The sequence below is a fragment of the Vulpes lagopus genome, chromosome 11 (assembly GCF_018345385.1).
Source record: "Vulpes lagopus strain Blue_001 chromosome 11, ASM1834538v1, whole genome shotgun sequence".
NCBI classification, from domain to species: Eukaryota; Metazoa; Chordata; class Mammalia; order Carnivora; family Canidae; genus Vulpes; species Vulpes lagopus.
The window spans coordinates 68795828-68822214 of NC_054834.1; the positions used below are offsets into that span (position 1 = coordinate 68795828).

The 26387-nt window shown below is 64.6% G+C and overlaps 2 protein-coding genes across 7 annotated transcripts; one reads left to right on the forward strand and one right to left on the reverse strand.

Moving 5' to 3' along the window:
* Window positions 1-1047: 1047 nt before the first annotated feature.
* On the reverse strand, window positions 1048-2348 carry POLR2L (RNA polymerase II, I and III subunit L). The gene is made up of 2 exons (XM_041773981.1): window positions 2111-2348; window positions 1048-1338 (listed from the first exon to the last, which is right to left on the reverse strand). Exons 1-2 carry the CDS (start codon window positions 2203-2205, stop codon window positions 1230-1232), a joined length of 204 nt encoding a protein of 67 aa, XP_041629915.1. The 5' UTR covers window positions 2206-2348; the 3' UTR covers window positions 1048-1229.
* Window positions 2349-2461: 113 nt separating this feature from the next.
* Window positions 2462-24523, forward strand: TSPAN4 (tetraspanin 4). 6 transcript variants are annotated; one of them, XM_041773974.1, is made up of 9 exons: window positions 2462-2594; window positions 7203-7302; window positions 10657-10736; window positions 20343-20534; window positions 21828-21902; window positions 22669-22770; window positions 22880-23011; window positions 23107-23190; window positions 23722-24523. In XM_041773974.1, exons 3-9 carry the CDS (start codon window positions 10674-10676, stop codon window positions 23788-23790), a joined length of 717 nt encoding a protein of 238 aa, XP_041629908.1. In that variant the 5' UTR covers window positions 2462-2594; window positions 7203-7302; window positions 10657-10673; the 3' UTR covers window positions 23791-24523. The 6 variants fall into 6 exon arrangements, with proteins under 6 accessions (XP_041629908.1, XP_041629911.1, XP_041629913.1 ...); XM_041773977.1 differs by lacking the exon at window positions 2462-2594 and adding an exon at window positions 2864-3254; XM_041773979.1 differs by lacking the exon at window positions 2462-2594 and adding an exon at window positions 2864-3169.
* Window positions 24524-26387: the final 1864 nt, after the last annotated feature.

Below are 26387 nucleotides of genomic sequence, written 5' to 3' on the forward strand. Positions count from 1 at the left end.
GGGCCGGGAGGGTACATTCTGGAGACTGACAGGACTCCAGCGAGACGCAGCCAGTAGCAGGGACCACTGAGCACAGGCTGTGAAGCAGAACCATGCCCGTTCTGGGACAGAAAAATGGTGGCAGCGGGGAGAGCCTCCCAGAGGCAATGGAGGCCTCAAATGGCCTGGACCTGCTTGTTTCCAAACGTCCTTCTGGCATGGGTAGCTGTTAGGGATGGGGAGAGGGCCTCTGGAACAGGACAGGAGAGGCCTGAGCTCTGCAGGGCATGTACCCCTGGCAGACCCTTCCTCCCCCTGCCCCGATAGGTTTGTTCATTGGCCCTCAGAGGACCGCATGTCAGATGCCTGGGCAGCAGGGCTGGCCCTGAAGACAGTGTCAGACAGTCCCCTCCTCTCTTCTAACCACACACTCCTGCCTTCTGCCTGCTTAAGGGCACTAGGGCTGGTAGACTCCCGTCCAGGGCGACAGCTGCCAGCTGTAAGCCTCAGTGGACCTGGAATAGGACAGATAGCTCTTGGGCAGGCCCGTAGGATTAAGTGCTAATACCCAGGCCATCGGGAGCTTGGCAAACCCTGACACCCAGCAGAGCCTCCTCAGGGCCACCCTCAACCCACTGTGCGGGTCTCAGTGCTGACTATGGAGGCTGGGCACCATCCCTGCCCCTCCACAGGAACTTGGCTGGAACCTAGAAGCTTCTGGCAGCAAGATCTCAGGATGGGCAGCCGAGACTGCAGCAGGCATTCCACTCAGGGCTCAAATATCTGGTTGTTGAGATCCTGGGAAGGAATGTGAGGATCTCCGTGCTTGTCCTAAAGGTCAACCAGAACCTGGTGGTGGGCAGGCCAATGTCTCCTGACCCTCAACCTGAGCGCTCTTGGCTGTCTGTGTACTGACTGTCACTGGGCTGTGAGATGCCCTCCACCACCCCGGCCACCTCTGGGCCCTGAATGGTGAGAGCCACGTCTATCCCCAAGCAGCTTCAAGCATGAGGCAGGACACAGAAACACCAGGGAGTCCCACAAAGCCAGGCCAACTGTTAGGGCCTCTTCATGGTTCTGCAAAGACCTTTAATGGACAGTTCTTTCCAGAGCAGGGATACACATCCACAGGTGGTGGACAGGCATGCTCCATGCCACCCCCACCACTCTGGAGTGCCTGGGGGAACGGCGCAGACGGCCCCTGGTGAGCACAGCGGGTGACCGGGTGACGGGGGTGAGCAGGTCACTTGTCACTTCTCCAGAGGCGCGTAGTTGAGCAGCTTCTCGATCAGGTCCACGTGTGCCAGCAGCATGCGGCGGCAACAGTAGCGCTTCAGGCCCAGCGCATCCAGGGCGTCTCTGTGGGTGAGGGGCAGGTCACACCCGGTTGGGGCAGGCAGTCCTGGGCACACGGAGGACCCGAACCCTGCTGGAGCAAGCCCCACCTCCCCGCCCGCTGCGGAGGGAGCCGTCTCTCCCGTTTCCCAAGCCGATTAGAGTTGTCAGTGTCCCTGGGGCCCAGCCCCTGTTGCCCCAAGGGCTTCCAGAAAATCCCCAGAGCACTGCTCCGACGTGCAGCGCCGAGCTGGGAAGTCGCAGGGCTGGGCGGTTCCTGCCCGGGGCTTCCAGGGCCTCTGGCCGGTTCCCTCACACTCGGGTCTTTCCGACAGACTCACCAGGAACCTGGCCTCCCCGCTCGTCCCAAACGCCGCAGGCCAGGCTTAAATGTGCAGAGATGCCCACGAGGCCGGTGCTGACGGCCGTGCTGACGGGCAGCGACGGGAGAGCGGCCCGGGGCGGCCCGCTCCGGCCCGCTCCGCAGGGCTCCGTGGCCAGGAAGCCCGGCCCACGACCCAAGAGCTCGCGGCCCGGGGGCCTCCGAGGGCGGGAGGGCAGGGAGCACCGAACTGCGCTGGGCAGGAGCCACGACCTGCCGGGTCCGTGTGCAAGTCCCCGCGGCACCGCAGGCCCGCAGGCCCGCTGCCCGCCTGCCCCCTTGCTCGCGGCCGGCACCTGGAGCCCGGAGCCTGCGCCCCCCGCGCCGCGCCCCCCGCGCCCCGGCCCGACCCTCCGGCCCCGCGCCCAGCAGGGGCCCCCCCGGCCCCGCACGCCGCCCAGCCCGGAGCCTCACCCCTCGGTGTACTCGGCCTGCAGCAGCCCCAGGTAGGCTTCCCACTTGTTGCCGACGATCTTGCCGCAGGTGAAGCAGCGGACCGGGATGATCATGGCGCTGGCGGCGGCGGCGGCGCGGGGACTGGCAGGTGGGGCGGCGCTTCCGCCCGGGAGCAGGCCCCGCCGAGGGCGCGTTCATGGCGCGGGGGGGAGAAGTCCCAGTCCCGCTACGCCCCCGGCCGCCCCCGGCCCGCCCCCGGCCCGCCCCGCCGGCCCCACTGCCGCCGCCGTCCGTTCCCTGCCGGGCTGAGTTCCTTCCGCGCGGACCGGGGGCTCCGGGGCCCACGCGGCCGCGACCGGAGCAGACGCTCCCCCCCCGGCCCGCCGCCTTGGTACGTCCCGGCCTACGGCGGCCTAGCGGGACCGAAAGGGCCCGACGGCGGCGCTTCGCTTTCCTCGTGTCCGCATGACTGACAGCTGCGCGGCGGGCGGACCGCGCGCAGGTACAGAGCCGGTCCGCGGGGATGCGGCCGGGGTCCCGCCCCTCGGAACCCCGGACCCGGACCCGGACCCGGACCCGGGCCGGGGCCGAGCCGAGCGGGCGCAGAGTTGGAGCGCCGAGCCGAGCCGCAGCAACAAGTGGCGGGGCCGGGCCGGGGCCGGGGGCGCGGGGACCCGCGGCGGGGGGCGGGGGGCGGGGGGCGGGGGCGGGGGGCCCCGGAGGGACCTTCCCGCCGCCCCTCCCGGCCCGGCCCGACGAAGGCTGTCCCCGCCCCGGCCCGGCCCGCTCGGCCGCACTGTAGCCCCGACGGCCGGCTTGGCCGCAGCTCCTGCCCCCCCAGCGCCCCAGCCGCCCTCTGCGGCCCTCGGGGGAAGGGCCTGGGGGTGCGGACGGTCGGTCGGGGCTCTGAGGACTCAGAGCAGGGCGGAGGCTGGAGCGGGTGGTCCGGGACGGCGGCGTGGAAGAGGCGCCCTGCAGAGCCCGCGTGTGTCAGGGAGTGCATTGATCCTGGCCGGGGGACCCCTTGGATAGGGGCCTGGAGGCCATACCTGCCGGCAGCTCTAGGCCAGGGCCGGAGTAGGTGGTGGAGTCAGAGATGGTGGGGCAGCAGCCACAGAGGGTGGAAGGGACGACGAGGCTGTGTCCCTGGGGGCGGGGTGAGGTGAGCTCCTCCATCCGGGGGTCACGGGGGGGGGGGGGTGCAGATCTGTGTGGGGGGAGGCAGGGAGGGCTCCCTGGAGGAGGCAGACTTTGGGGCTGTGGGGATGGATGTGTTCCAGAGCAGCGCCTGGGGTGGGGGTGGGGGGGGCGGGTGTCAGCTAGTCAGGTGGGCTGGGCATGTGTGGGGCCTGTACTCCCCACCCTCCCACGGTGGGTGGTGGATTCTGGCCTCAGCTTCAGGGAGGGAGCCTGAGGGTCCCCTGGGGCCTGGGAGGCGCTGGCCACCTCTGCCTGGGCCCTGGACAGCCTGCCCAGTGCATTTGTCATCCTCCACGCTGCCACGTGCAGAGCCACGAGAGAGGCCACTTCCCTTCCCAGCTGCCCCCCACCCCACCCACTGGACGCACATCCTGTGCCTGGACAGAGGGACAGGAGAGGGGGCCTGGAGTCACGGTGGCCTGGGGTCAGACTCAGGCTCCCCTGCAGAGGCTATTGGCAACTGTGCAGGTGAGGGACACAGCGGAGGGGACCCAGGCTGTCAGCTGGGTGGAACTTGGGGAGCCGCTGGGGTGGAAGGCTTCCTGGAGGAGGGGCCCAGGGCCTGCCCCACCCATGCTTCTGCTGGGAGTAGTTGTTTACTCTGAAAGAGTGAGGGGAATGAGCCTCCCGCCTTGATCCAGGCCTGAGCCAAGTTGACATTCCTGGAATTCTGTGCGCTGTGTGTAGATTTGGGGGTGGTGGTGGCCTCTTCCTGGGCTCCTCCCTCCAGCTCCCTGATTTCCAAGGACAGACGGTGGGGAGCATCCTGGCTGCACCCCTCAGCACAGGTGTGCAGGGACACCCTGTGGGGCCTTGGGTCCTCTTCTCTCTCTACCCTGCCTTCCTCAACCCTGCAGGACACTGGGGAGCCTCAGAGGTCAGCCCTGCCAGCTGCCTCGGCCCTGGGTGGCCTCATCCCTCTGTGTGTGTGTTGTGGGGGGAGTTGGGTTGGGCGGGAGCGAGCCCTTAGGGCCCCAGGCACTGGTGGGGAGGAGGGGTGGGGAGGGGAGCCTCGGGGGCCTGCAGGGGAAGGGGGGCCCTCACTTCTCCTCTCTGGTGCAGTGTCAGCACAGATGTGGCCCAGGCCTCTGGGGAGGGAGACTGCCAGCGCTTGGAGCATAGGGTATCTTGTTGGGTGGGGCATAGGGAGGGAGGGAGGGCTGTGCCACATGTGGTTGGGAACCCGTGAGCCATGCTTCCTGCCAGAAAAGGGTCACTGCAGGGCAGGCAGGGGCGGAGGACAGCAGTGGAAGCTTCTGCTGCTGAGACGCTCCAGCCAAGAGCCTGGCCCCGTGTACAGGGAATCAGCTGACCCTGCCCACCAGTCCTGGCATCATTTCTCCGTCTGTAGAGTGTGGGTAGAACCTATAGCTGCCCAGCTGGAGGAACCCAGTCCTGGTAATGCAGGCCTGGCCCCTGCTCCTCTTGCATTGGGCAGATGTGCACTCACGGGGGGAGGGGGGGAGGGGGGGTGCACAGGATGGGGGGTCCCTGCACGGCCATGCTCGGATGCCTCCCCTGGGTCACACAGGGTCCCTTGCCTGCTGAGCCTGCACTAGCCCTTGGCCCTGGGGATTGAGGAGTCTTGAGTGATGGTGTCTGCAAGCGTGCTTGAGGCTGCGGTGGCCCTGACCTAGTGACCCCTTGGATGAGCCCGGGCTCAGGGCATTTGGGAACAACACTGCCAGGCAGCCCTGTGGCCTGGGCCCCATGTGGTAGGGCTCTGGGGGAACCACACTGGCCTGGAGGTGGGTGAGCACACACTGGGTACCTGAGACAGGGTCCTGATGGTTTCTCTCCACCACCACCTCCAGGACAGAAATGCCCCCCTGGGGGGTCGGGGGGCTGCAGGAGGAGCAGGGATGTAGGGGAGGACCCTGAGGTGGGGGTTGGCCTTGCCCAGGCTCTGTGTGTGTAGGGGGTACCCCTCCCCCAGGGCAGGTCGGGTGGGCCTGGGGACTGTGGGGCCTGGGGCCTGCAGGGCTGGATCAGCAGCCGGAAGCCGACACCACAGGACTGTTTGTGTTGGCGGGGCCTCCCTGGCTCCTCAAAGCCGCCTCAGAGCCTGCTGGGCCTGGGGGCCCTGGGGAGGTGTCTGGCTCTGCTCTGCCCAGGATCTCTCCCTGCTGGGGTGTGTGCCCCCAGGCCAGGCCCCTGCTGCCTCCCAGCCCCTGGCAACCTCCCACCTTTGTGTCCGCTTTTGGGGTAGTTCCTCTTTGAGTGGGACCTGGATCAGGCCAGGTAGGTGCCCACAGCCTTCTCATGGCTTATGCTGTTCTGGGGTCCTCCAACCACTGCCCATCCCAGAGCCCTGGAGAGTCGAGCAGGCCCAGCCCAGGACTGCCGGTGTGTTGGTCTTGGGGCTCTTCCTCGGGTTGTCCCTGCTGCCTGCCACAGGTTCTATTCCCTGGGATGCGGCACATCAGACCCTGCACACAGAGGATGGGGAAGGAGGCTTCCTGGAGGAGGAGGCTGGGCCTGGGTGAACCATGGAGCCAGCTGGTGTCCCATCTGGCCCCTGCAGCCTGGCCCAGCTGCACGGCCGTGTCTGGGCTGCCCTAGATGGGAGTAGGGGCTCTGCACTCTTGGAGGAGGGCTATGGAGGTCAGAAGGGCCAGAGGTCATTCATGGAGGATCCAGGGGCTGCCTGGGGGGAGGGGGGAGCAGGGGGGTGAGGGCTGGAGCGCCACTGCACAGTGGTCTCATCCAGCCTCCACTTGGTGTTGGCCATGGGACTTCCACATTTTGGGGGGCCCAGGAGGCTTGAGGGGCTGCTGGTAGATCTGCCCTTTAGGCCCTGCCAGGAGGCCCCGTCCCCCTGACGCCCAGGTCTTGGGGTGTAGAGAGCACAATGGCACCATATGGTGCATGGTTTTTAGCTCCTAGAATGTTGCTGTGGGCTTTGGGGGCTTATCAGGGAAAGTGGATGACGTGCGTGCCCCCACCCCCGCCCTGCTGCCCTACTTTCTGGGCCTGAAACCTCCCCGTGGATGCTTCCTCCCTGGGCATGGGGACTGCTGAGGGCTCCCAGGTGCGTCTTCTCCTCTCTGAGGTTCTGGAGAGGACAGGTATCAGGTCACCTGGGGGGAGGAGCCAGGACTCCCTCTGCTCTGTGGCCTCTGGTCAACCCCAGGCATAAGTTTGGGTGGGCTGGCAGGCAGTGGGCTGCCCACAAGAGGATGGGTGTGGGGGGCAGACACCTGCCAGGGTGATTTACTGAACCTGCAGTCCCTCCTGCCCTTGGGCTGCTGGGAAGACTGACTGCTCCCCCCTGCCCCTGGGGCTGCAAGGAGCACCTGGTCTGAGGAGTGAGGTGTGGGGCACCTGACTGGGATGCCTTCAGGCACCCCATGAGATTGGGGGTCCCCTCCAAGCCCCTGGCTGCTGGGGGAGGACAGAATGCTCCCGTGAACGCCAATGGCAGACAAGTGGGCCCGGTGAGTCATCAGCAGCTGGCTTTGCGGGGAGAGTGAGGTTGGTGGCTCAGGGCACATGTCCTGCCTGCTTGGAGCCCAGGAATGGGTGGGTGCAGGGCATCTTGGGGCATGTGGACACCCAAGGCCGGATCCCGCATTGGGCATGAATCCACGCCTCTGAACATGTATACTCTCTGGATGCATGGACCCTCGTGTGCTGTCCCTGTGTCTGTGCCTGCAAGTCTGCCTGCCTCCCTGGGTGTCTCAGGACGAGTGACCCAAGGCTGGGAGCAAAGCCCTATGTGACCCTCCCGCCCCCAGCTCCTGAGTCAGGCAGTGCCTTCCCACCAGCCCAGGCGCCCTCTCCAGTCCTCCTAGGGACCTGGTCCTGAGAGGAGGGCTGTCCCCCCCTCCCCTGGGTGCCTGCTCAACCTCCAGGAGCCCCCGCAGAGGGTCCGGTGTGGGTCTCCATCCTGTCCGTCTTCCTTCCACAGGGCTCCAGCCTGCTTTGGCCACACTGACGACTGGCCCACCTGCTGGCTCACCTTCGGAGGAACCGAGCACCGCCCAGCTTCTTTCCTGCGGCAGGCCCAGGTATGCCAGTCGGGGTGGGCAGTGGCAGCAGCAGTGCAGACCCGGACAGCCTCGTGGGCTCATCCACTCCGGGCCCCGGAGGCCTTGCCAGCTGGATGCTCTTTGGGTCCTGGCGCAGAGTCTGAGCCAGCTGGATGCCATCTCCTGACCATGTCTCACTGGGGCCCCACCTGCTAGAGGAAGGGGACCCCTGTGGGGGAGAGGCTGCACTTTGGGGACAGGGTTCCTGACACTGGGCCAGGGCACTGAGGAAAGCTTGGCCTCAGCCTGGACCTGTGTCCTCATTGCAACTGGCCCCAGGACCCTTGGATGAATTTTCTAATTTTATTTCAGATCAGGCACTACTGTTCACCACCTGGGGTGGCGCAGGGTTTTGTAGATGGGATATTTTGGGGGACGTTGGGACACTGACAGCTGAGTGAAACAGAGCTGAGAGCCCCCTGGGTGCTGCGGCCCAGTGTGGGAACCTAGGCCAACTCCCCTTCTGTCCTCTCCCTGCCCCACTCCAGCATGATGAAGGGGTGGAGAGGTGAGTCCAGGGCTCCGTGAGGAGTCCTGCCCATCACTGCTCTCCTGCCAGCCTGGGCCAACCCTGCTTCCTCATCCTCCGAGGCCCTGTCTTGGGAGCCAGGCCCAAAAGGAGACAGACTCTCGCCCCTCAGGCCCCCCTCCTCACTCATCTGTGGCCCGAGGCTCTTTGAGAAGGATAAAACTGATGAGCTGGCGGCAGGTGTCTGTGCCCAGGGTCCAGCCATGCCTCCCTGAGTGTGTCTGAGCCCAGCCTGTGGGGGTGCTGTCAGTGTAGGGCATATGGGGTGAGGTGGGGTGGGGCTGGGTCAGCCCTGGATCCTCCCTTGGCCACCTGTGCCCACAGCTGCACCCTGAGCACACACTCACTCAGCATCCCAGGGCGTCCACCCTCGTATTGGGCTGTGGAGCTGCTGACTTGAGCCAAGGGGGTGCTGGGGTCTCAAGGGGGTCACTCGTTTCCTGAGCAGAGCTGTGGGCAGTGGTTTCTGTAGGGCTGGGGTGGGGCCCTCCGCTGCCTGCTTCTCCACTGGGCCCCTGGCACATCACTGTTGTGTCCGTTTTCTGGGGCCCAGATGTACCAAAGCACACTTGAAGGAGGGAAAGATGGGGGGCATGGGAAACCCCAGGCTGGCCCGCCTTGTGAGACAGGCAAGGACTCTGGGACTCTCCTGTCCCCGCTCCCTGCCCGGGCCAGCTCTGCTCTGCAGGAAGAGGCTTTCAGGCTTGGCCCCTGGGGCTTGAGTGCAGTTCTACAAGGGGCCTTCAGGGGGCAGCAGAGGTCTGATGCTCGTGGTCCTCAGGGCCCAGCAGGGCTGCCAGACCTCACTGGGCCCCCAGTCCTCCAGGCAGTCCTGCCCTGGCTGCTGCACATCCTCCCCTCCTTCAACATGCTGCCTCCCACACCACTGTCTCTCAGTTTGTCACTTTGTCAGTATCCCTTCTTGGGCACTCCTGCCTCCCCTCCTCCTTCCCATCCGCCTCTTTCTCTCCCACCTCTCTGCACTCTGAGCTCTTGCTACCCAACTCTCAGGGACCCTGAGCCAGCCCTTCCCTCTTTGGGCTTCAGTTTCTAGGACTGTCCCATTGGTCCACTGGTAGTGTCCACCCATGCTGACCTGGTAGGCCTTGGCTACAGCCCCAGGCCCAGAGCTCCGGGAGGAGGAGCTCAGCTCTTCTTTGGCCTCCTGGGCTGCAGGCCCAGGGCCAGATAGGAAGGCAGTGTCTGACTTACACGCTGATGTCTCCCCCCAACACCAGTGGCCCCAGAGACCATGCCCCCACCAGTGGGGTGAGCTAGGGGTGCAGCTTAGGGAACATGACCAATGTGCGAGTGTAGTATGCATATGTACTCCTACCTAGACCGTTGTGCATGTGTGTGCGGGTCACCCTGGGGATCTGTGAGTTTGGTGTGGGTCCTCGCTGCACGTGCGTGGATGTGTCCAGGAGGGGCAGGGTCCGACTTCTGCCCCAGGCTGGTGCAACATGAAATGTGACACCCCCTTCAAAAAGACCAGTAATTCTCATTCCGTGGCAGCAGAGCATTAAAGCAGAAGGGGCTGTGTGTGAGCAGGTGGCTCATGCTACCTGGAGAAACAGGACCAGGGGAGGGGGGTGCCCCCACCCAGGGAGCACCCCGCCCTGCGACCCTCCTGTGAGTTCCAGTCCCTCCCTGTGAGTCTAAAAGCCCCGCCCAGGGTTCTTGAGGACTGGCCTGCCCTCCTAGGCACCCCCCCCCTTTTTCCCTCCCCAGCCCCAGTCCCTCTCAGGGGCAGCCCCCCACCCCCACCCCTGGGTGGGTAACCCAGACTGATTCCTGTGCCCACAGAGGCCTCTTCCCATCCAAGCTGTAAACGGCCGGGGCTTCGGGGGTCCCTGGAGAGCGCGCCCCCCAGGGAGTGTTCGGGGCTACACCGCCCGGCGCAGGCTCTCTCTTGACTTGAACCCAGGTCGAAGCCGCCCCAGGTCACCACCGGAAAGCAACTGGGTCACCCCTTCATTTGCATAGCGCTGTGCGTCTCGAGTGCGGTCCGAGGTCTCGGCCCGGCGGCGGGGGCAGTGCGACCTCGTTCCCGGCCCCCTCCGCCCCGGGCCCCCGGGCCCCCGGGCCCCCCGACGCAGTCCCCGCCCTTCCAGAGCATCTTCCTCCCGGGCGGGCCCGGGGGAGGCAAGGGGGGCTGGGGGGCCGGGGGGGGCGCCAGCGCGGGCGGGGCCGGGGGCGGGGCGGGGTCGTCGGCCCGGGGCCGCGATTGGCCGGCGCCCGCGGAGCGGTGGGCTCGGCGGGGCGGGGCGGCGCGGCGGCAGGGGGCGGGCGCGGATTGGCGGGGCTGGGGGCGGGGAGGGGTCCTGGGGGGCGGGGCGGGCGCGGATTGGCGGGCGGGCGCGGGCGAGGGCCGGGGCTGCGGCGCGGGGACGGGGCAGGTGTCCGGGGCCGCCGGGGCGGAGCGGGGAGCGGGGCCGGGGCCGGGGCCGGGGCCGGGGCGGGATGCGGCGCGGCGGGGCGCGGGGCGCGGGGCGCTGAGCCCGGCGGCGGCCCTGGCGCGATGCGCCGCTCGAGCACGGACGAGTCCACCTACCGGCGCAGCCCGTCGCCGGAGGGCAAGGAGCCGGGCTTCGCGCGCGGGGGCCCCTTCCGGCGCTACAGCAGCCTGTACGGGCGCGCGGGCGCCGGGGACGGCGGGGACGGCGGGGACGGCGGGGACGGCGGCCCCTTCTTCGGCCTGCACGCCAGCCCCGGCCCCAAGGCGGCTCAGGCGCGCTACACGGCGCCCAAGGGCAACAAGTACGTGGTCTTCTACCTGGACCTCTCCTTCATCTTCCTCCTAGAGCTGAAGCGCTGCAGCATGGCGCGCGGCTGCCTCCAGGGCGTCAAGTTCCTCATGTTCGCCTTCAACCTGCTCTTCTGGGTGAGTGGCGGCGGGGCGGGGTGGGGGGCGCCCGCGGTCGCCGCCCCAGCTGGGATGGGGGCAGACACCGGGACCCAGATGGATGCGCAGGGTGGGGGGGCCCCAGGGTCGCCGCCCCAGCTGGGATCGGGGAGAGACACTGGGACCCAGGTGGATGCGCAGGGTGGGGGGGGCCCAGGGTCACCACCCCAGCTGGGATGGGGGCAGACACCGGGACCCAGATGGATGCACGGGGTGGGGGACCCCAGGGTCGCCACTCCAGCTGGAGGCCGGGCCTGGGGTGGCCTGCGGGAGGCGGGTTTCCGGGACCGCGGGGCTCTGGCCGAGGCTCTGCACTCCCGGCCACTGCCCCTTGTCCTCTCCGCTGTCTTCCTGGGACGGGCCTTGTCCCGCACCTGCGCGCCCGACAGGGAGGCTAGGCACTGCGCCCCCCTGTGCCCGGGTTCCTGTGTGGAACTCTGGTGCCTCCCTCCATCCCCTCCCTTCATCCCCTCCTCTCCCCTCCTCTTTCTTCTCCCCTCCCCTCCCTCCACCCAGCCGGCGTCCTTTCTTGACTTTCCACCCCGCACCAGTGGTCTGACTTAGGAGGTTCTGAGGGGGCTGTTGGGGGCCAGGTGGTTCCCTCCAGTGTCTGCAAGTGCTGTGGGGAGGGAGGGGATATGTGCACCGGTGAGTTCTCTGGCTGGGCCTGACACTGACCAGGGTGTTGGGCCACGGAGTGTGCCAGGGAGGTGTTTGGCCTCCCTGCTGGCTCTTCTTCCTACGTGCGTGCGGGGAGTGTGTTGGGGGTTACCCATAACTTTTGCTGAGGTGGGTTGGGTGTGCTCAGACAGGAGGTGTGTGTCCAGAGGTATTGGTCCTAGAGGGTGGCCTCTTCTTCCTCCATACAAGGCTGGCTGGTGGGTGGGTGGGGAGATGACAAAGTCGTCACCCAGCCCCAGTCCCGTAACTGCAGGGAGCGTCTTGGAACAAGCCTGGCCAGGCTGGGTGGGGTTCCACTGGCTGGGCTAGGAGGCGTGGTGGAGAGAGGATGCCAAGGTCCCTCTTGCTCCATGGGTACTTCTGGACATAACCGGGAGTGAGGGGGGGTGGCTTTAGCTCCAGCCTGGGCTCTGGGCCCCACAAGGAGGCCATCCTTCCATGCCGTTTACATGCTGTCCAGTTAAGGCCACATACCCAGAGACCTGGGTCTGTCTTTTTGCACCTGCCTTCCTTGTCAGGCTGTACTTTCCTCTTCCCAGCTAGTGGTAGAGGGAGTCAGGGGTCCCCCGAAGGGGTGTGACCCAAGGATACCCAAGGAACCCTTCCCCAGATGCCTGCTTCCAGAGGAGGTCATGCCAAGGGTTGTTTCTCTACGAGAGACTCTCAGGAGGGATGAGGCCCAGGCCCAGAGTGAAGTACCCTGAGGCCAGTAGCTGGCGGCAGAGGTGTGTGACAGCTGGAGCTTGACCCAGGGGTGTGAAGGGGTGAACGTCTTCTGGTGGGGGATGTTGGCCGGCTGCAGGGGGTGCTGGTGTGGTTGCACTGAGTGGCTGGCAGTCTGCGTGTTGCTGCAGGTGACCAGACTTGACAGTAGTGGTGGTATAGGTGGCCGACTGCTTGGGGTGGGGGCAGGCAGTGGGTGTGGTGGGTAGTCAGGTCCCGGGACGTGGGCAAGTCTTGTCCTTTCCCTTATCTCCTCTCCTCAGCCATCTGGACAGCTGCTTGGGGGCAGGAGAGGGGACCCCTCAAGGGAGCCTGTGGTCTGAGAGCAGCCCCTCCCAGTGGGTCCCCAGGCAGGGCTATGTTTGCCCTGGGAGCCCTCAGGGAGCGTCCCTACCAGCTGCAGGCCAGACACGCTCTGCTAGGCCTCAGCCTGGAAAAGAGCAAATCAGAAACCCCCCTTGGGACCCCGTCTTGGGCTGGAAAATCCATTTCCCTTTTCTTCCACAGTTCTACTTCCCTGCGAAGCAAATTGGTCTCCTGCTGCTGACCTGGGCCCCTCTCTGCCCCAGCATGGTCCCCAGCTGGGGTCTGATACCCTGGGGGTCAGAAGGGGGCACCCGGCCTGCCCTCAGCCCATAGGAAGCACTCCGACGTGAGGTGTGGTGGGACTGGTCCGGACGCTGGGTCCCTGGGCAGGGATCAGCTGGGCTGCAGGTGGCTGGGGCGGAGGCCAGAGCACCCTCCCCCGAGTCCCCAGCTCCTTTGTACCTGGGGGTGCTGGCCTCCCCCTCTGTCACTAGGAAGCTAGAGGACAGCCCCGCCCTGCACCCCTGAGTGTCATGCCTCAGTCTCCCCACTGGAGCTGTGAGGGTCAGGGCTGAGGTAGTGGGAGGGGAGTCCTAGGGGCTGGACCTCAAGACATGCACCTGTGTCACTGCCTCTGACCCTACCCTGCAGGGCTGGCCAGGTCAGTGTCTGGTGGGGCAGCTGTGTCTGTCCCACATGTGGCTCCCAGCGGGCGTGGGTGCGGGGGCCCTGGTTGGGGGGGGTGGCAGGAGGTAAGGCTGCAGGCACAGGCCAAGGGACTCCCAAGGGCCCCATCCGCAATGACTTCTCTATGTCCTGCCCTCGTCTTCGCTCTTCTGTCCTCCAAGCCCTCCCTGGCACCCCCTTACCTCAGGTCCTCAATCCTGAGGGGGGTAGACCACCTAGCCCCTTGAGGCTCCTGCACCCCTGGCTCCCCCAGCAATTTGGTTCCCCCCCCCACCCCTGCACTAGCCCCAGGGTGCCCCTGCTGAGACCACAGTTCCTGACAGCCTGGGGAGGCAGGGAGCAGGAGGGCTGGCTCAGGAGATCATCGAGTCCTATTTATGGGCCCTGTTGGATGGGGTTTCCTTGGGGCCTCCTGTTTGGGCCTGGGAAGGGACAACTGAGGTATCCAACCTTGGGTCCTTGTGGGACAGGAAACAGTCATTACCGGTCTGTCCTGAGGTTGACCTGCTAGGTCCTCCTGCACTGGCTGGATCCCCGGCTCGTCTCAGGGAAGGAGACAGGCTTGCATGTTGTCACCAGTGCTTAAAGCCGGGGTGCCCTGAGACACCTGGGACAGCACAGGTACCACCCAGAGGTGGGTGGTGGGGGCCCCCCCATAGTTCAGAGCCAACTGACCCCCAGACCCTGTCCTGCCTTCCCACAGCACATGGGGCCTCCATCTGAGGCCTGCCCAGGGCAGTTTAGGGTCAGGGCCTCCACCATGGGGTGGGGGTGTCTCCCGGGAGCAGGCAGGTATACCATGTGATGCCAGGCACAGGGTGAGGGTTTGGAGCCGTGCAGCCCCTACAGAGCCCCCCTGCTGTGACAGGGGTAGGGGTATGGGGAGCGGGAGGACATGTTCTTCCTGCTCCTGCCCTGCCCTGGGTCAGAGTGCTTGGGGCTCCTCCAGGGGCAGTCAGTCTCTGTGGCTCGGGGGTCCTGGGAGGACCTGAGTGGAGGCAGGGCTGAGCTTAGCAAGGTAAGCCTGTTTCTGTGCCTCCCAGACTGGGATCAGCCGAGTTGAGGGCCCCTCCTCCTGCTGCACCCCTGGCAGGTGTCCCTCCCCGCCCCCTTCCCTAGCTCTGGGCTGCTCACTGCCCTGCCTCTGCCTGAACTTGTGCTCAGAGTCCCTCTGTGTGGCTGGGGTGGGGGTTGGAGCCCTGCCTGCCATCTCCTGCTGCGCAGGCCAGTGGAGGACTTTGGGTGAGTCCTGCCCTCCTTGGGGTTTCCTCAGGGGGAACTGCAGCTGCAGCACAGGGTGGGGGGGGGCTGGATTTTCCCCTGTGGTGATGCATGACATCCAAGTGGGTAACCTGGCCCTTGGGCAAGGCCCCAGAGACTGGTGGAGGAGGAGTGGACACATGGTGGCAGAGGGCCCTGTAGAGCTGGGGGCCGTGACCTCCCCCCAACCCTCCCTGCAGCTGGGGAAGGAAGCATGCCACAGGGGCCTGCTGAGGTCACAGGGGCAGGACCAGTGAGCAGCTCAGACCCCAGACCCTGGGGCTCTTCTTGGCCCGGCCTCTTGATGGTGCTGGCATCCTTGGGTCCTGGCTCCTATTTCTTTGTGCGATAGGCTAAGGCAGGGGGTGTCCTGCTGACCGCAGGTAGGGTTGGTTGTGCAGCCTTGTGATGGGTGTAGGGAGGGTGGGCAGATTGTGTGCTGGGATCGAGTGGAGGGCCCCCAGGAAGGGGGGGCACTTGACTCCCTGGTCAAAAGTCAGGGCACTCTCATCCTTAGGTTGGCAGCTGGTTAACGGGATGGGCGGGGCTCTGGGGCCTGGGAATGTTTGGTGCCTGGTGGCCGTGCTGCGCCCCCCGCAGAGCCCTCCCTCCCAGGGTGGGGGCGGCCGCAGACATACTGTGAGCAACAACAATCGGTTTGTGTATAGAGGCCCTGATGGTGGCACCAGGCCTGTGGGTTGTTGCTGGGTTGCTGGTCTCCCTGAGAGGTTGGGGGTGGCCGCGGGCAGTGAGGGGGATCCAGGCAGCGCCAGCACTATCCTGGGTGCTTGGCAGGCCTGTCCACCCAGTGGCCCAGAGGGGCTTTGCGGTGCCTCTGTGCGTGTCCCTGGAGTCTAGCCTTTTTTGGAAGACGAGCGAGGGGGAGAGGCGGGCCTGCCAGGCTTCTCTAGGGAACTCTCTGTATCCAAAGCAGAGGTGGGGGGGCTGTAGCAGGAGCAGGGCTCTGTGCCCCCAGAGAGCTGTGGCCTTGGCCATGAAGGGCTGGAGTGGGAGTTGAGGCTGGGGGTCCCCAACCCAGTTGCACCTCCTGTCTGTGGCCCTGGCCCTGTCCTGCTGCGCTTCAGTGCTTTGTCTGCCCTCTGGCTGCCCTGGGGCTCCGGCCATGGCCTCTCCCTCCCCTCCCCCAGGGAGGGCCGCTGAGGTTCTTGCTTGGAGCCCAACGGGGACTGGAACTCGCCACCCCAAAATCAAGACCTCAGCTGAGATCAAGAGTCTAATGCTAAGCTGACTGAGCCTCCCAGGCCCCCCCCCCTTTTTTAAATCTTATTTTTAAGCCATCTCTACACCCAATAGGGGACTTGAACTCACAACCCTGAGATCAAGAGTCACCCTCTCTACTGACTGAGCCTGCCGGGTGCTCCTGCTGCTGTGGTCCTTCTCTGCCCCCCAGAGACCCCCAGGGAGCTCCTCCTTGTCCTGGAGGGGGGACTTGGGCCTTCCTGGAGCTGCTGGCCTCCTTGGACACTGGCCTCAGGGGGTCCTCGGTCATTGGGGCTGTCTCCCTGGGGGCTGGGGCTGGTCTCCTTGCATCCGAGCCTTGGGGCTCCCGGGGCTGGCGGCGTGAGTGAATGGGGCTGGGGATGGTGCGGGGGCTTGGTTGGCGTTTAAGAAAATTACATGCAGGCCATGGCGTAGATTTTAAGTGAGCACCCTGCTGAGCTGTCCCCCAGGTAACAGGGCCCAGTCGAGGTATAGGGGATGTTTCTGCCTGCCAGGAGGGGCTCAGCCCCTTCACTCATCTCGGACAGGTGCAGACCTGGTTTCTGGCACTGTGGACACGTTTTGCCATTCCCAAAGTGCTGGCGGGAGGGGTGAGACACCCCGCCATGCCCAGCCCCCACCCCGAGGCTGTGCTGGTTGCCCTGCGAGGGGCTTCTGGGCACAGGCTCAAGCCCTGCGGGCACCCAGCCCTCCGCTGTGTTCCGAGGACGTGGCCAGCTGTCCTGCCATCTGCTGGCCGGAGGGGCAGTGGCAGAGGGCCACCTGACACCTGCCCCTTCATGGGCCTGGCGGTGGGGTGGCATCGCAGACCGAGGCATCCCTATACCCCCAGCCCTAAGCCAAACCGAAAAATGCAGACAGGAAAATGGACAGCAGGATGAGGGGGTAGTGTAAGCCGGGTACTGGGCTGGGGCTGGTGACAGGGGAGGGCCGGAGATCGGGCGTGTGCTTGAGGCACATGGAGGGAGACAGAGAGGCCACAGCGGATGGAGGGGCAGGGGTGGGGGTCCCCCTCTCAGGCTTCATGGGGTCTGTTCCTGGGAGCCAGCTGGGCTTTCGTGTGGCTGGGGAGGAGAGTCCAGCCAGTGCCCTAAGCAGTGAGAAAGTGGGGCTGAACATCCGTGCAGGGCGGGGGGGGGGGGGGTGTCCCAGCCTCCCAGCAACCTCAGCCTCTTTTACCCTGTGTTTCATGCTCTGCATCTGAGTCTAAAGGGCCTTGTTTTTTCCTGCACTTGGAGGCTATAATTTTCCTGCCAAAATGTTTTAAAAGCTGCATATGCAGAAACATTTTCAAAATTACAGGTAATTTTATTAACTGTGCTCGTACATTGTTAGTGAGTGTGTGTCTGAGTTTTTGGTGACTGGTCTATGCAAACATGCTTGCACATGGGGGGCCTTGGGGCTTGGAATATGGCAGGTCATAGGGCAGCATGTCTGTGACATGTGTCTGTGAGGCTGACGGTGAGAGGTGTCCAGCAGCGTGGGCTGTGTGTGTCACAGTGTGGGTCTCTTTTGCCATCTCAGGTGGAGGTGGGACGTTGTGTGCAGAGTTAATTAAGGAAATTCATTTCCACCAGTGCTGGGAGTGGGGAGCCCCCCCAGATTCCCCGGGAGCTGGACTCCCACAGCCGCTCTGCTCGCCGTGTCCTCCCCTGTGCCCTTTCATGTGTTCCCATGGGGCGAGGGAGCTCAGACGGGTTCAGTTTCCTGCTGACAGGAGCCGTCTACTGTCCTTGAAGGCAGGCAGTGGGGTTGTGAGGAAGGAATAATTCTTCTGGGCTCAGGGACCTGCTGCAGGAGGCAGCCTCACCCACTGAGGGGCGTCCTGGGGCTCAGCTTGGAGATGTGATTCGCCCAAAGTGAGGGCTGCATGGCTCAGTGGGGGACAAGCTGCCACAAGGCCTGGGCATGGCGGCCGGTCAAGGTGCCATCTCCATGGGGAGTGGCCCACCCTCATGCCCTCCCTGACCCAGATCCTCCCTGGTCCCCAGCCACAGCTCCCTTCACGCGCAGCATCCCACTGGGCAGCCCCTCCCCCAGGGGTTCTGGAGATCCCAGAGGCAGCGGGGACGCTGTGGGGACACAGCGCTGGGCGTCTGACGGGCACGGGCGAGGGGCCTAGCCCCAGGAAAGCCCTCAGCCATGTTTCTCATCTGTAGGTTGGCTGGGAGGGTTGAATGAGCCACGGCCTGTCCCAGCTTCTGTCCCCATCATGTTGAGTGGTGCCTCCCACAGGCGGGCGTGGGGTGCCCAGAGGTGCTGGGTGTCCCCTCAGTGGCTGGGCCTGGGGTCAGCACCTCGGACAGCGCCGGGGCTGCTGGGGGCGCCGCCTCCTCCCCATGGGGGGGAGGGGGGGCGCGCATCTCCCTGAAGCCAGCAGACCCTCTTCTGCTGTGGAGCTATGCCCAAGCCCAGCTCTGCAGTGTCACCCCCTGCCCCGCCCCAACCACCACAGGGCAGCTGGCTGCTCATACTGGGCACATACCCAGGCACAGGGGCAATGGAGCCACTCCTCCGGGTGGGTCCCCCGGCTGCCCTGCCACCTCTGAGCCTCGTCTGGGCAGCCTTGTCATGGCCCTGGGTTTGATCATGGCATGGAGATGGCCTCACAGGAGTCACATCCCTGGGTGGGTATGGCCTAGGTGGGCGGAGGCCTTTGTCCCCATCTACTGTGGGCCCTCTGGGAACCTCCAGGGCCATGTGATCCATCCAGGGGCAGGGCAGCCTGTGCACCAGGCTCCCCCTAACCTGGTGCCTGCGGGCACTGGCCCTGCCCCCTTCTGCACCTTACCTGAGCCGCAGACGCCCACCTACCCTGGGGAGAGGCTCAGACAGGCAGGATGGCCCAGCTTCCTGGACCCGGCCCGAGCCAGCAGCATTCAGAGGAGATGTTTATAATTTTTAGACCAAAGTTCTTCTGTGGAAGGTGCAAAGAGGGGCAGGGGGCCAGAGAGGACCCGCATGTTCACCCTGGGCTGATTGGACACCCCACCCCGCCCCCTGCCACTGGATGGTGCTGAGCTGGGGCTCAGCTGGGGGGGTCTCCTGCCCTGCTCAGCCTAGGCAAGGCCCAGAGGGATCCCAGATGCCGCTGGACCTGGCCCAGTGCCTGTCCACACTCGGGGAGCCACGGCCCCTCTGCTCTTGGGCTGGGAACTGCATTCTGCCCCCCCCCCCCAATAACTGCAGTCTCCTGCCAGCCTGGCTTAATACGTGGTGTGCACACTCCCCAGTGGGTTATGAAGAAGGGAGTGGTGGCCCCACTGCCACCCCAGGGCATGGCTGACCAGCTGGCAGGGGAAGGGGTGAGCATGGGCACATGGAAGGTGAGGCTTCCTTGGGGAGGGGTCTCCGAGCCCTGGGGGTCTGCTGAGTTATGGGGTCCCTGCTCAGGGAACCAGGCTCAGGGAACCAGGCCAGTTGTTGGGGAGTCGTGTGTGGATGGCTCTGGCTCCCCTTGACTCTGTCTCTGACTGACTGGACAGGTGGCTCGTTTCCCAGCCTCAGTTTACTGATCTGGGAAATGAGGTGGGAGTCTGGCCATTTGGCTCAGGAGGCTTTTGTGGGGGTGATGCAGGGCTTGTGGTGGCCCTGGGTGGGTATGGTATCCCCTGAGTCTGTGACCTAGCCTGTCCCGAGCGTGCAGGGTGATCACTCCAAGGGCTGGACGTCGTGCCCAGGAGAGCCCTGGGGGCTAAGGGCATGGGGGCCAGGCCAGATGGTGAGCAGTGGGGAGGGGTCCCCAGGGCCGCCTGGCTTTCCCCAGAGCTCAGCATTGCCCCTCTCATTTTAATTGTGTGTAATAAAGAGCAACTATGAAATTCAGTAAAAGTCCCAGTGGTTACAGAGGGGCCGCGAGGGCCAGGGGAGGGCCAGGGATGGGGTTGTCTGCTCCGCTCCTGTGCTGGTGTCCACACCAGGGCCTGGCGGGTGCTTTGGGGCTTGTGCTTAGAAAGTGACAGTGGGGGACACCAGGCGGCTGATGGGGAGTGTGGCCACCCACTGGGAGGTGGTTTTAGGAAGAGGAATGTGTGGTTTGGCAGAGTCTCCAGGGATCTAGGGCAGGTCTCCCTGACTGCTCAGGTCCAGAGGCTGTGGGCCAGGCATGGGCCAGGCTCTGGGGGCAAAAGGGGACACTTCCTGGAGAGATGATGTTCGGGAGAAGCCCTAGGGCTCCTGCCCAGGCTGCCTCACCATATCATTGGGACAAGAGCAGCCACCCCATTCACATCCTGAATGGAGTGTCCTTAGGGACACCTAGGTGGCTCAGCAGTTTGGCACCTGCCTTCAGCTCAGGGCGTGATCCTGGAGACCTGGGATCTAGTCCCACGTCAGGCTCCCTGCATGGAGCCTGCTTCTCCCTCTGCCTGTGTCTCTGCCTCTCTCTCTGTGTGTCTCTCATGAATAAATAAATAAAATCTTAAAAAAAAAAGTCTCCTTAGACCATCCCCTCCCCACCATAGGTGGGGGACCTTGGGGTCCCCATCACTGTGGCTGTGGATCAGCGGTGCATGGGGACCAGCTGGGTGCTGGGAGGTCAGCGGGGCAGGCGAGGGTGCGCAGGGCCTGTGGGATGCCACTCTGCGTGGCCACAGGGATCCGGTGGGACTGCAGCCTGCTCTGGGGCGGTCTGGGAGGCGTGGGTGATGGCCTCACTGCCCTCTCTCCCCACCCCGGTGGTCCCAGCTGGGAGGCTGCGGCATCCTTGGCGTTGGCATCTGGCTGGCTGCCACCCAGGGGAACTTCGCTACCCTGTCCTCCTCCTTCCCGTCCCTGTCGGCTGCCAACCTGCTTATCGTTACCGGGACCTTTGTCATGGCCATCGGCTTCGTGGGCTGCATCGGCGCCATCAAGGAGCACAAGTGCCTCTTGCTCACTGTGAGTGCCCCCCGCTGGGTGCCTCTGGGTTGCTGACCCCTCTGGGCAGGAACACATCACTGCCATGGTGTGTGGCAGCCCCTGGGGGCTCTGATGGGGCCTTCCAGACCAGGCTGGGGTGGTGGGGGTCAGGTGCTGGGGAGCTGCTGGCTCAGAGCTTCGTGGAGGCCTCCTGTGATGGAACAGACACGTGTGTGCTCACATGCCCACCCGTGCACAAGCGCACATGAGTGCCAGGCAGGGCCCCTCCAGCCTACTCTGAGACCACCCTTCCTGGGACCCCTCCCTGGCTCCTGTCCCTGGACCCTCTGTTGAGAGGCTCATGGTCCCCACCTCTGCCTTGGACACATTTATCGGGGACGTTAATCACCGATAATGGAGAAGGGGAAGTGTCCCCGGGTCAGGCTCCTCACCTGTTAATGTGTCCAGTAAAGACCTTGGGCAGCTTCCAGTCCTAAATCACCCCTTCAAATTGACCTTGTCTGAGGAGCTCTTGCCCAGGGTGGGGTCCCTGAGGGCACGCCCCCCAAGATGTGCAGCCTCCCCAGCTGTTCAGCACGTTCCAGATACTCCCATCAGGGCCTGGGGCTCTGATCTCTTGGAGCAGCAGGTGGGGTTTGGCTGGATCCCCAGCTGCCCCAGGGCAGGAAGCTGCAGTGTGTGTGTGGGAGCCCAGCCCCAGGCTTCTATGCAGGGGGAGTCCAGAGCCCACTTCCCCGGCCCTGTCCCCATTGTCCCTGCCCCAACCTCATTCTTGTCTGCAGGAAAGGCAAGGTGGATGCAGGCTGTCTCTGCTGCTCAGCTGGCCTGGGTCAGGGCTGTGCCTCTGGGGGTGCTTGGATGGGGGGGGAGTGCTACCCAGTGGGCAAGGTCTGTGCCGTACGGGGGCACTTCTCAGGCTCCTGGTGGCTGTCCCCTCACCTTGGTCTTTCCCAAAGGGATGGTGGCCACCCCTGGCTGCTCGGACGGCTGTGACCCCCAGGGTTCAGCGTCATCACAGTCCAACCTACCCCCTGCCAGGGCCCCCTGCCTTGGGCACTGCTCCACCTGCCTGCCTGCCACAGGGACACAGGCATGAAGCCTAGGTGCGTCCCCTGGGGTCAGCGGAGCAAGAGAAGAGCCCCTGGGACAGAGAGGGGGGTAGGGCAGCACAAGGGGCACGTGCTGGTCCCCAGGGATGGACCCTGGGCTGGAGGCATCCGTCTGAGGTCTGCAGCCCCAGCCCTGGAAGGCTCCACAGGCTAGGGGGCAGGGGGTTGGGGTGGCCGTCCCTGACACACATCTCCTCTGCAGTTCTTTGTGACGCTGTTGCTGGTGCTCCTGCTGGAGGTCACCGTCACTGTCCTGTTCTTCGCCTACACTGACAAGGTTTGACCACCCCTGCCCTCCCCTCCCAGCAAGGGGCCATGGCCCCACTACCCACTCAGGGCAGTCCCGCTCTTCACCACAGCCACCAGAGGCGGGTCCCAGAGGGGCTGCCAATGCCCTGGAGGTTCTGGGATTCTGACACAGTGGGAGTGGGGGGACAGGGGTGTGGGCGGAACTCCCACTGTCCTGGCTGAGTGTCCACTGGGTAGGAAAACACCTGTCCCCGTGCAGTCATTGATTTACATTACTGAAGGTCCTGTGCTCGCTTCAGCAGCACATATACTAAAAATCAAGGCTCCTTTCCGTGTTTTATCCTCTGCGTTAGACCCGGGGCCTGTGCTCCTCACTTTGCTCACGGTTTTGGCCTTTGCCTGGTGGGGGCTCTGGCCTGGTCCCTGGGTCCTCTGGCACACTCCCCTCCAGGCATCCTGGTGCTGGTCAACCCTGCAGACCTAGGAGCCCCAGTTCCTCCACTGGAGGATGGTCTCGGGAACCAAGTTCTGGGGGCCACGGGGGTGTCGTAGCTTCTGGGCCCCTCAGCCGACACCCCACATGTGCAGACCACTCATGGTGTTTCTGTCCTTGTCCGTCTGTCTCCGCACCTGAAGCTAACAGGAGTTCATGCTGGGTGTCTCACTCCAGTGCCAGCCAGGGCCCAGGGGCAGGGACGGGCAGGGGGCGATGTGGGGCGCCTGTGGGGTCTGGATGAGGGAGGTGGAGCTGGCCGTTGGGGTGGGTGGCCCTGCTGACCACACTGCACCTGCAGATCGACAGGTACGCCCAACGAGACCTGAAGAAGGGTCTGCATCTGTACGGCACCCCAGGCAACGTTGGCCTCACCAATGCATGGAGCATCATCCAGACCGATGTGAGTCTGGGTGTGGGTATGCAGGCGGGGGGTGGGGGCTGGGGTGGGCCGAGTAGGGGGTAGGGCCCACCCCCGGCTCCCCAGCCATCCTAGCCTGTGCCTGTCATAGTTTCGCTGCTGTGGGGTTTCCAACTACACCGACTGGTTTGAGGTCTATAATGCCACCCGCGTGCCCGACTCCTGCTGCCTAGAGTTCAGTGAGAGCTGTGGACTTCACGCACCTGGCACCTGGTGGAAGGCGGTGAGCACCCACCCTCCCCACACATCCTGGCCCTGGGGACCTGGGGGTGCGAAGGGCTGGTTTCATGGCCCCTGTGACGCACCCTCTGCCTCCAGCCATGCTACGAGACGGTGAAGACATGGCTCCAGGAGAACCTTCTGGCTGTGGGCATCTTTGGGCTGTGCACAGCACTGGTACAGGTAGGCTGTGGGGGGGCCTGCCACCCGGCCTCCAGCCTAGTACCCAGGCTCACCAGTAGAGGTGGGGTTCAAGAGGGATGGTCAGGGGCCACTCTGTGGGCAGGTGACCTTTGACATCTCAGGGACAGGCAGGTCAGCCTTGTTCCTGCAGCCTGAGCCCGGTGGCTGTGGTGGCTGGTGGTCACGGGACTGGGCAGCACAGAGCCCTGAGGTGAGGGCAGCCCGTCCCTGGGGTGCACAAACACTCAGGTGATCACAGTTGGGTGATGGGCAGGCAGAGAGGGGGCATGGCGCTGAGGGGCCTTGAAGCCACCAGCAGAACCACAGTGGCCACGCCGACAGAAAGGCTGGTCTAGGGACCAAGCCCTGGAACCCCCAGCGTGTCCCCTATGCCAAGATCAGGGGGAGGCGTTCCTGGAGAAGTGAGGACCAGGCCTCCGGGGAGGAAGCTACGGGGTGGGGTCTGTGGGCAGGACCCCTGTGCCCGTGGTTCCTGAAGCGGTTCTGCCCAGCCCCCTCATGTCCCCACAGCTCTTGGGTCTGACCTTCGCTATGACCATGTACTGTCAGGTGGTGAAGGCGGACACCTACTGTGCGTAGGCTGCCCACTGCCTGCCACCTCTGCCTTGCCGCCAAAGGACACCGCCCACTGGGGAGATGACCGTGTCCCCTCCTGCCTCTCCTGCTGCAGGACTCAGCACCAGCCCCCACCCCCACCACCCACCCCCAGACTCTCAGTCAGTCCTGGGAATACCATGCTGGAGGGGGTGGCCCAGCGCTGGCAATGTGGGCGGGACAGGGACAGGAGGGGCTTCTGGCGCTTTTCATATCCCCATCCCCATATCCTCCAGAGAGCAGTGTTTGTGCCCCTGTTGGTCGGGGCTATTCATGAGTGGGGGTGGGGGTGGGGGTGAAAGGCCACCCACTGGTCCTGGTGCTCAAGGTGGGGCTGCAGCCCTGCCACCCACATTCCACAGCGGAGCCGGGGCAGGCTCTGGGTGCATCTTAATAAAGTGCGTGGATGACAGCCCCCCACCCCGGTGTCTGTTGCGGCCCTGACCCTCTGCCCACAGACCGTTTGGCCATGGGACCCCCTAACATGTGCCCAGTACTTGGGGTAGGGTTCCTGCACATGCGTGGGACCAGCCACGAAACCTCTGCAAACTGGGATGCAGGAAGCAAGGCAGGGGCACCTCCCTCCCCTGATGTGGGTGCATCCATCTAGCCCCAGGGCCTTACCTGCCCCCAGGGGGCCCTCTGCTCCTGTGAACTTTACCCCTTAACTGATAATCTGTAACGGATTCTGCAAATAAAGTGGGCTGTCAGGAGTGGAGCAGTGACCACCGCTTGCAGTGGCTGCTGGGGGTTTTGGGTTGGGGATGGGCCCCTCTTGGGAACTTCACTAGCTGTGGGGCATGTGGCCCCCGAAAATCTCCATTTCCAGCCCTCCTTCCTGCCAGCTCCCTGTCCCCTTGGGGACACCCCAGGTCCCTGTTCTTGTGTGGAGGGCCCCTGTGGGGATGCCCAGGTGAGTACCGCCCCTGGCCACAGTATGCCTCCAAGTCCCACCGATGCCACCCATCCTCACTCCACAGAAACTATGAGAACCAATGTGCAGTTAGTCATCTCCTCCCAGCCAACATCTGGGAAGCCAGGAGGGACAGGAACACGTCTGACAAAGCAGTCCCCATGTAACCCCCAGCAGTGTCCATGATGCCCTCTGGCTGGTACCTGGGTCCCCTAGTCATGTTTCTCCTAGTATGTGACCAGCAACACACCCTTCCCACATTCAGACTGGACCAAGCAAACAGCTTGCAGACCTGGGACCCTTGTCGCTCACAGCCTCCTACGTGACCCCTCAGACTCCAGTCCTGACTCCGCTTCCCCCATGGCCCCTGGAGCCTGTGGTTCACCAGGGTCCCCGCCCACCAGCACAGACCCCACCTGCTACTTCTGGGTGCTTTCCAGGCTCACTGCTCTCACTGAGTACCCCAGGGATCTGACATCAGGACCCCTCCCCAGCTCCCACCCCCTTCACTGGTCCCATCTTCCTGCATACCCAGTGTCTGTCACCAACGCCGACTCCTCTGAGCCTCCCACCTCCTGAATAGCCTTCTGGACACACTAGAGTCCTGCACCACAGCCCTGGGGCTATGGCCTCCTGGCTTCCCTCCTGCCCAGGCCTTTGAGCTGGCTGGGGGGCATGGGGAGAAGGCCTGTTGTGGGGCCTCAGGGAACCCAGGCAATGGCCCCATGTGCCAGTCAGCATCCCTGCTTGACAATCCACAAGCAGGGGCATCCACGTGAACACATGTGCAGGCATGTGCTTAAGCATGCACACCCCCCCCCCATACACAGCTGCTGAGAACACAGGCTTCTTATGATGGCTTCATGTCACCCCCAATCTGTCCTATTCAGGTCCAGACTCCCTACCCACCTTAGGGGCCCTCCCGACCCCACCCCAAGAGCAGGTCTGGATGGGCTGGGAGTGGGCGCAGTTGGCAGGACAGCAGGATTCTTCTGGAGGGCAAATGGCTCCAATAGGCCCTGCCCCTTAGAGCCCTTCTCACTTCATGTCCCATAGCAAGAGATTAGGGGGCATGGCCTCCACCCCAGGACTCTCAGCCAGGAACCCTCAAGTGCTTCGGGGAAAGCCCAGAGCAGTGGTATAGCCACAAGCTCACACACAGCATCTGAGTGGTCTGGCCTGGCAGGGCTCTGGCTCCCGGAAACAGCAGGTGGGCCCTGGTCGGGCATGTCTGCCAAGGGAGCTCTGCTGCTTGGAGCCCACAGACCCACAGAGCTCAGGTGCTGGGGAGCAGGGACTGGGCTGGGGGGCTGGGGACCAGTTAAATTTGGCTCCTGGAAATCCCAGAGTCTCTCCTGATGTTTCATCCGGGGTACGTGGCTACACCTGAGGGCAGAACCTGACGCTCAGGCCATTGGCATCAATGGGCTCCCAGGAGTCCTTCTGCAGCCCAGGGCCTCTGGGTACAAGAACAGCTTCTGAGCTGGGCTCTGTACAGCAGCCCCCACAGCCTTGTGGGGTCGTGACAAGCAGACTGGGCCAGCTGGGCAGTGAGAGGCCAAGGCCCCTCAGCACAGTTCCCGGGGTCCTGCCCCCACCGGGGCTATTACTGGCTGCAGGGAGGGGCCTGCGCTCTCTGGGCAACCCTGCCAGGATGGCCCCTCCCCAC

What these genes read in the sequence shown, in the direction of transcription:
- POLR2L (XM_041773981.1), bottom strand. Translation starts at nt 2,205, where the DNA reads ATGATCATCCCGGTCCGCTGCTTCACCTGCGGCAAGATCGTCGGCAAC. An exon ending in CAGGCCGAGTACACCGAGGG is followed by an intron (nt 1,339 to 2,110) that starts GTGAGGCTCCGG and finishes CCTCACCCACAG; the next exon opens with AGACGCCCTGGATGCGCTGG.
- TSPAN4 (XM_041773974.1), top strand. Translation starts at nt 10,674, where the DNA reads ATGGCGCGCGGCTGCCTCCAGGGCGTCAAGTTCCTCATGTTCGCCTTC. An exon ending in TCTTCGCCTACACTGACAAG is followed by an intron (nt 21,903 to 22,668) that starts GTTTGACCACCC and finishes CTGCACCTGCAG; the next exon opens with ATCGACAGGTACGCCCAACG. An exon ending in TGTGCACAGCACTGGTACAG is followed by an intron (nt 23,191 to 23,721) that starts GTAGGCTGTGGG and finishes ATGTCCCCACAG; the next exon opens with CTCTTGGGTCTGACCTTCGC.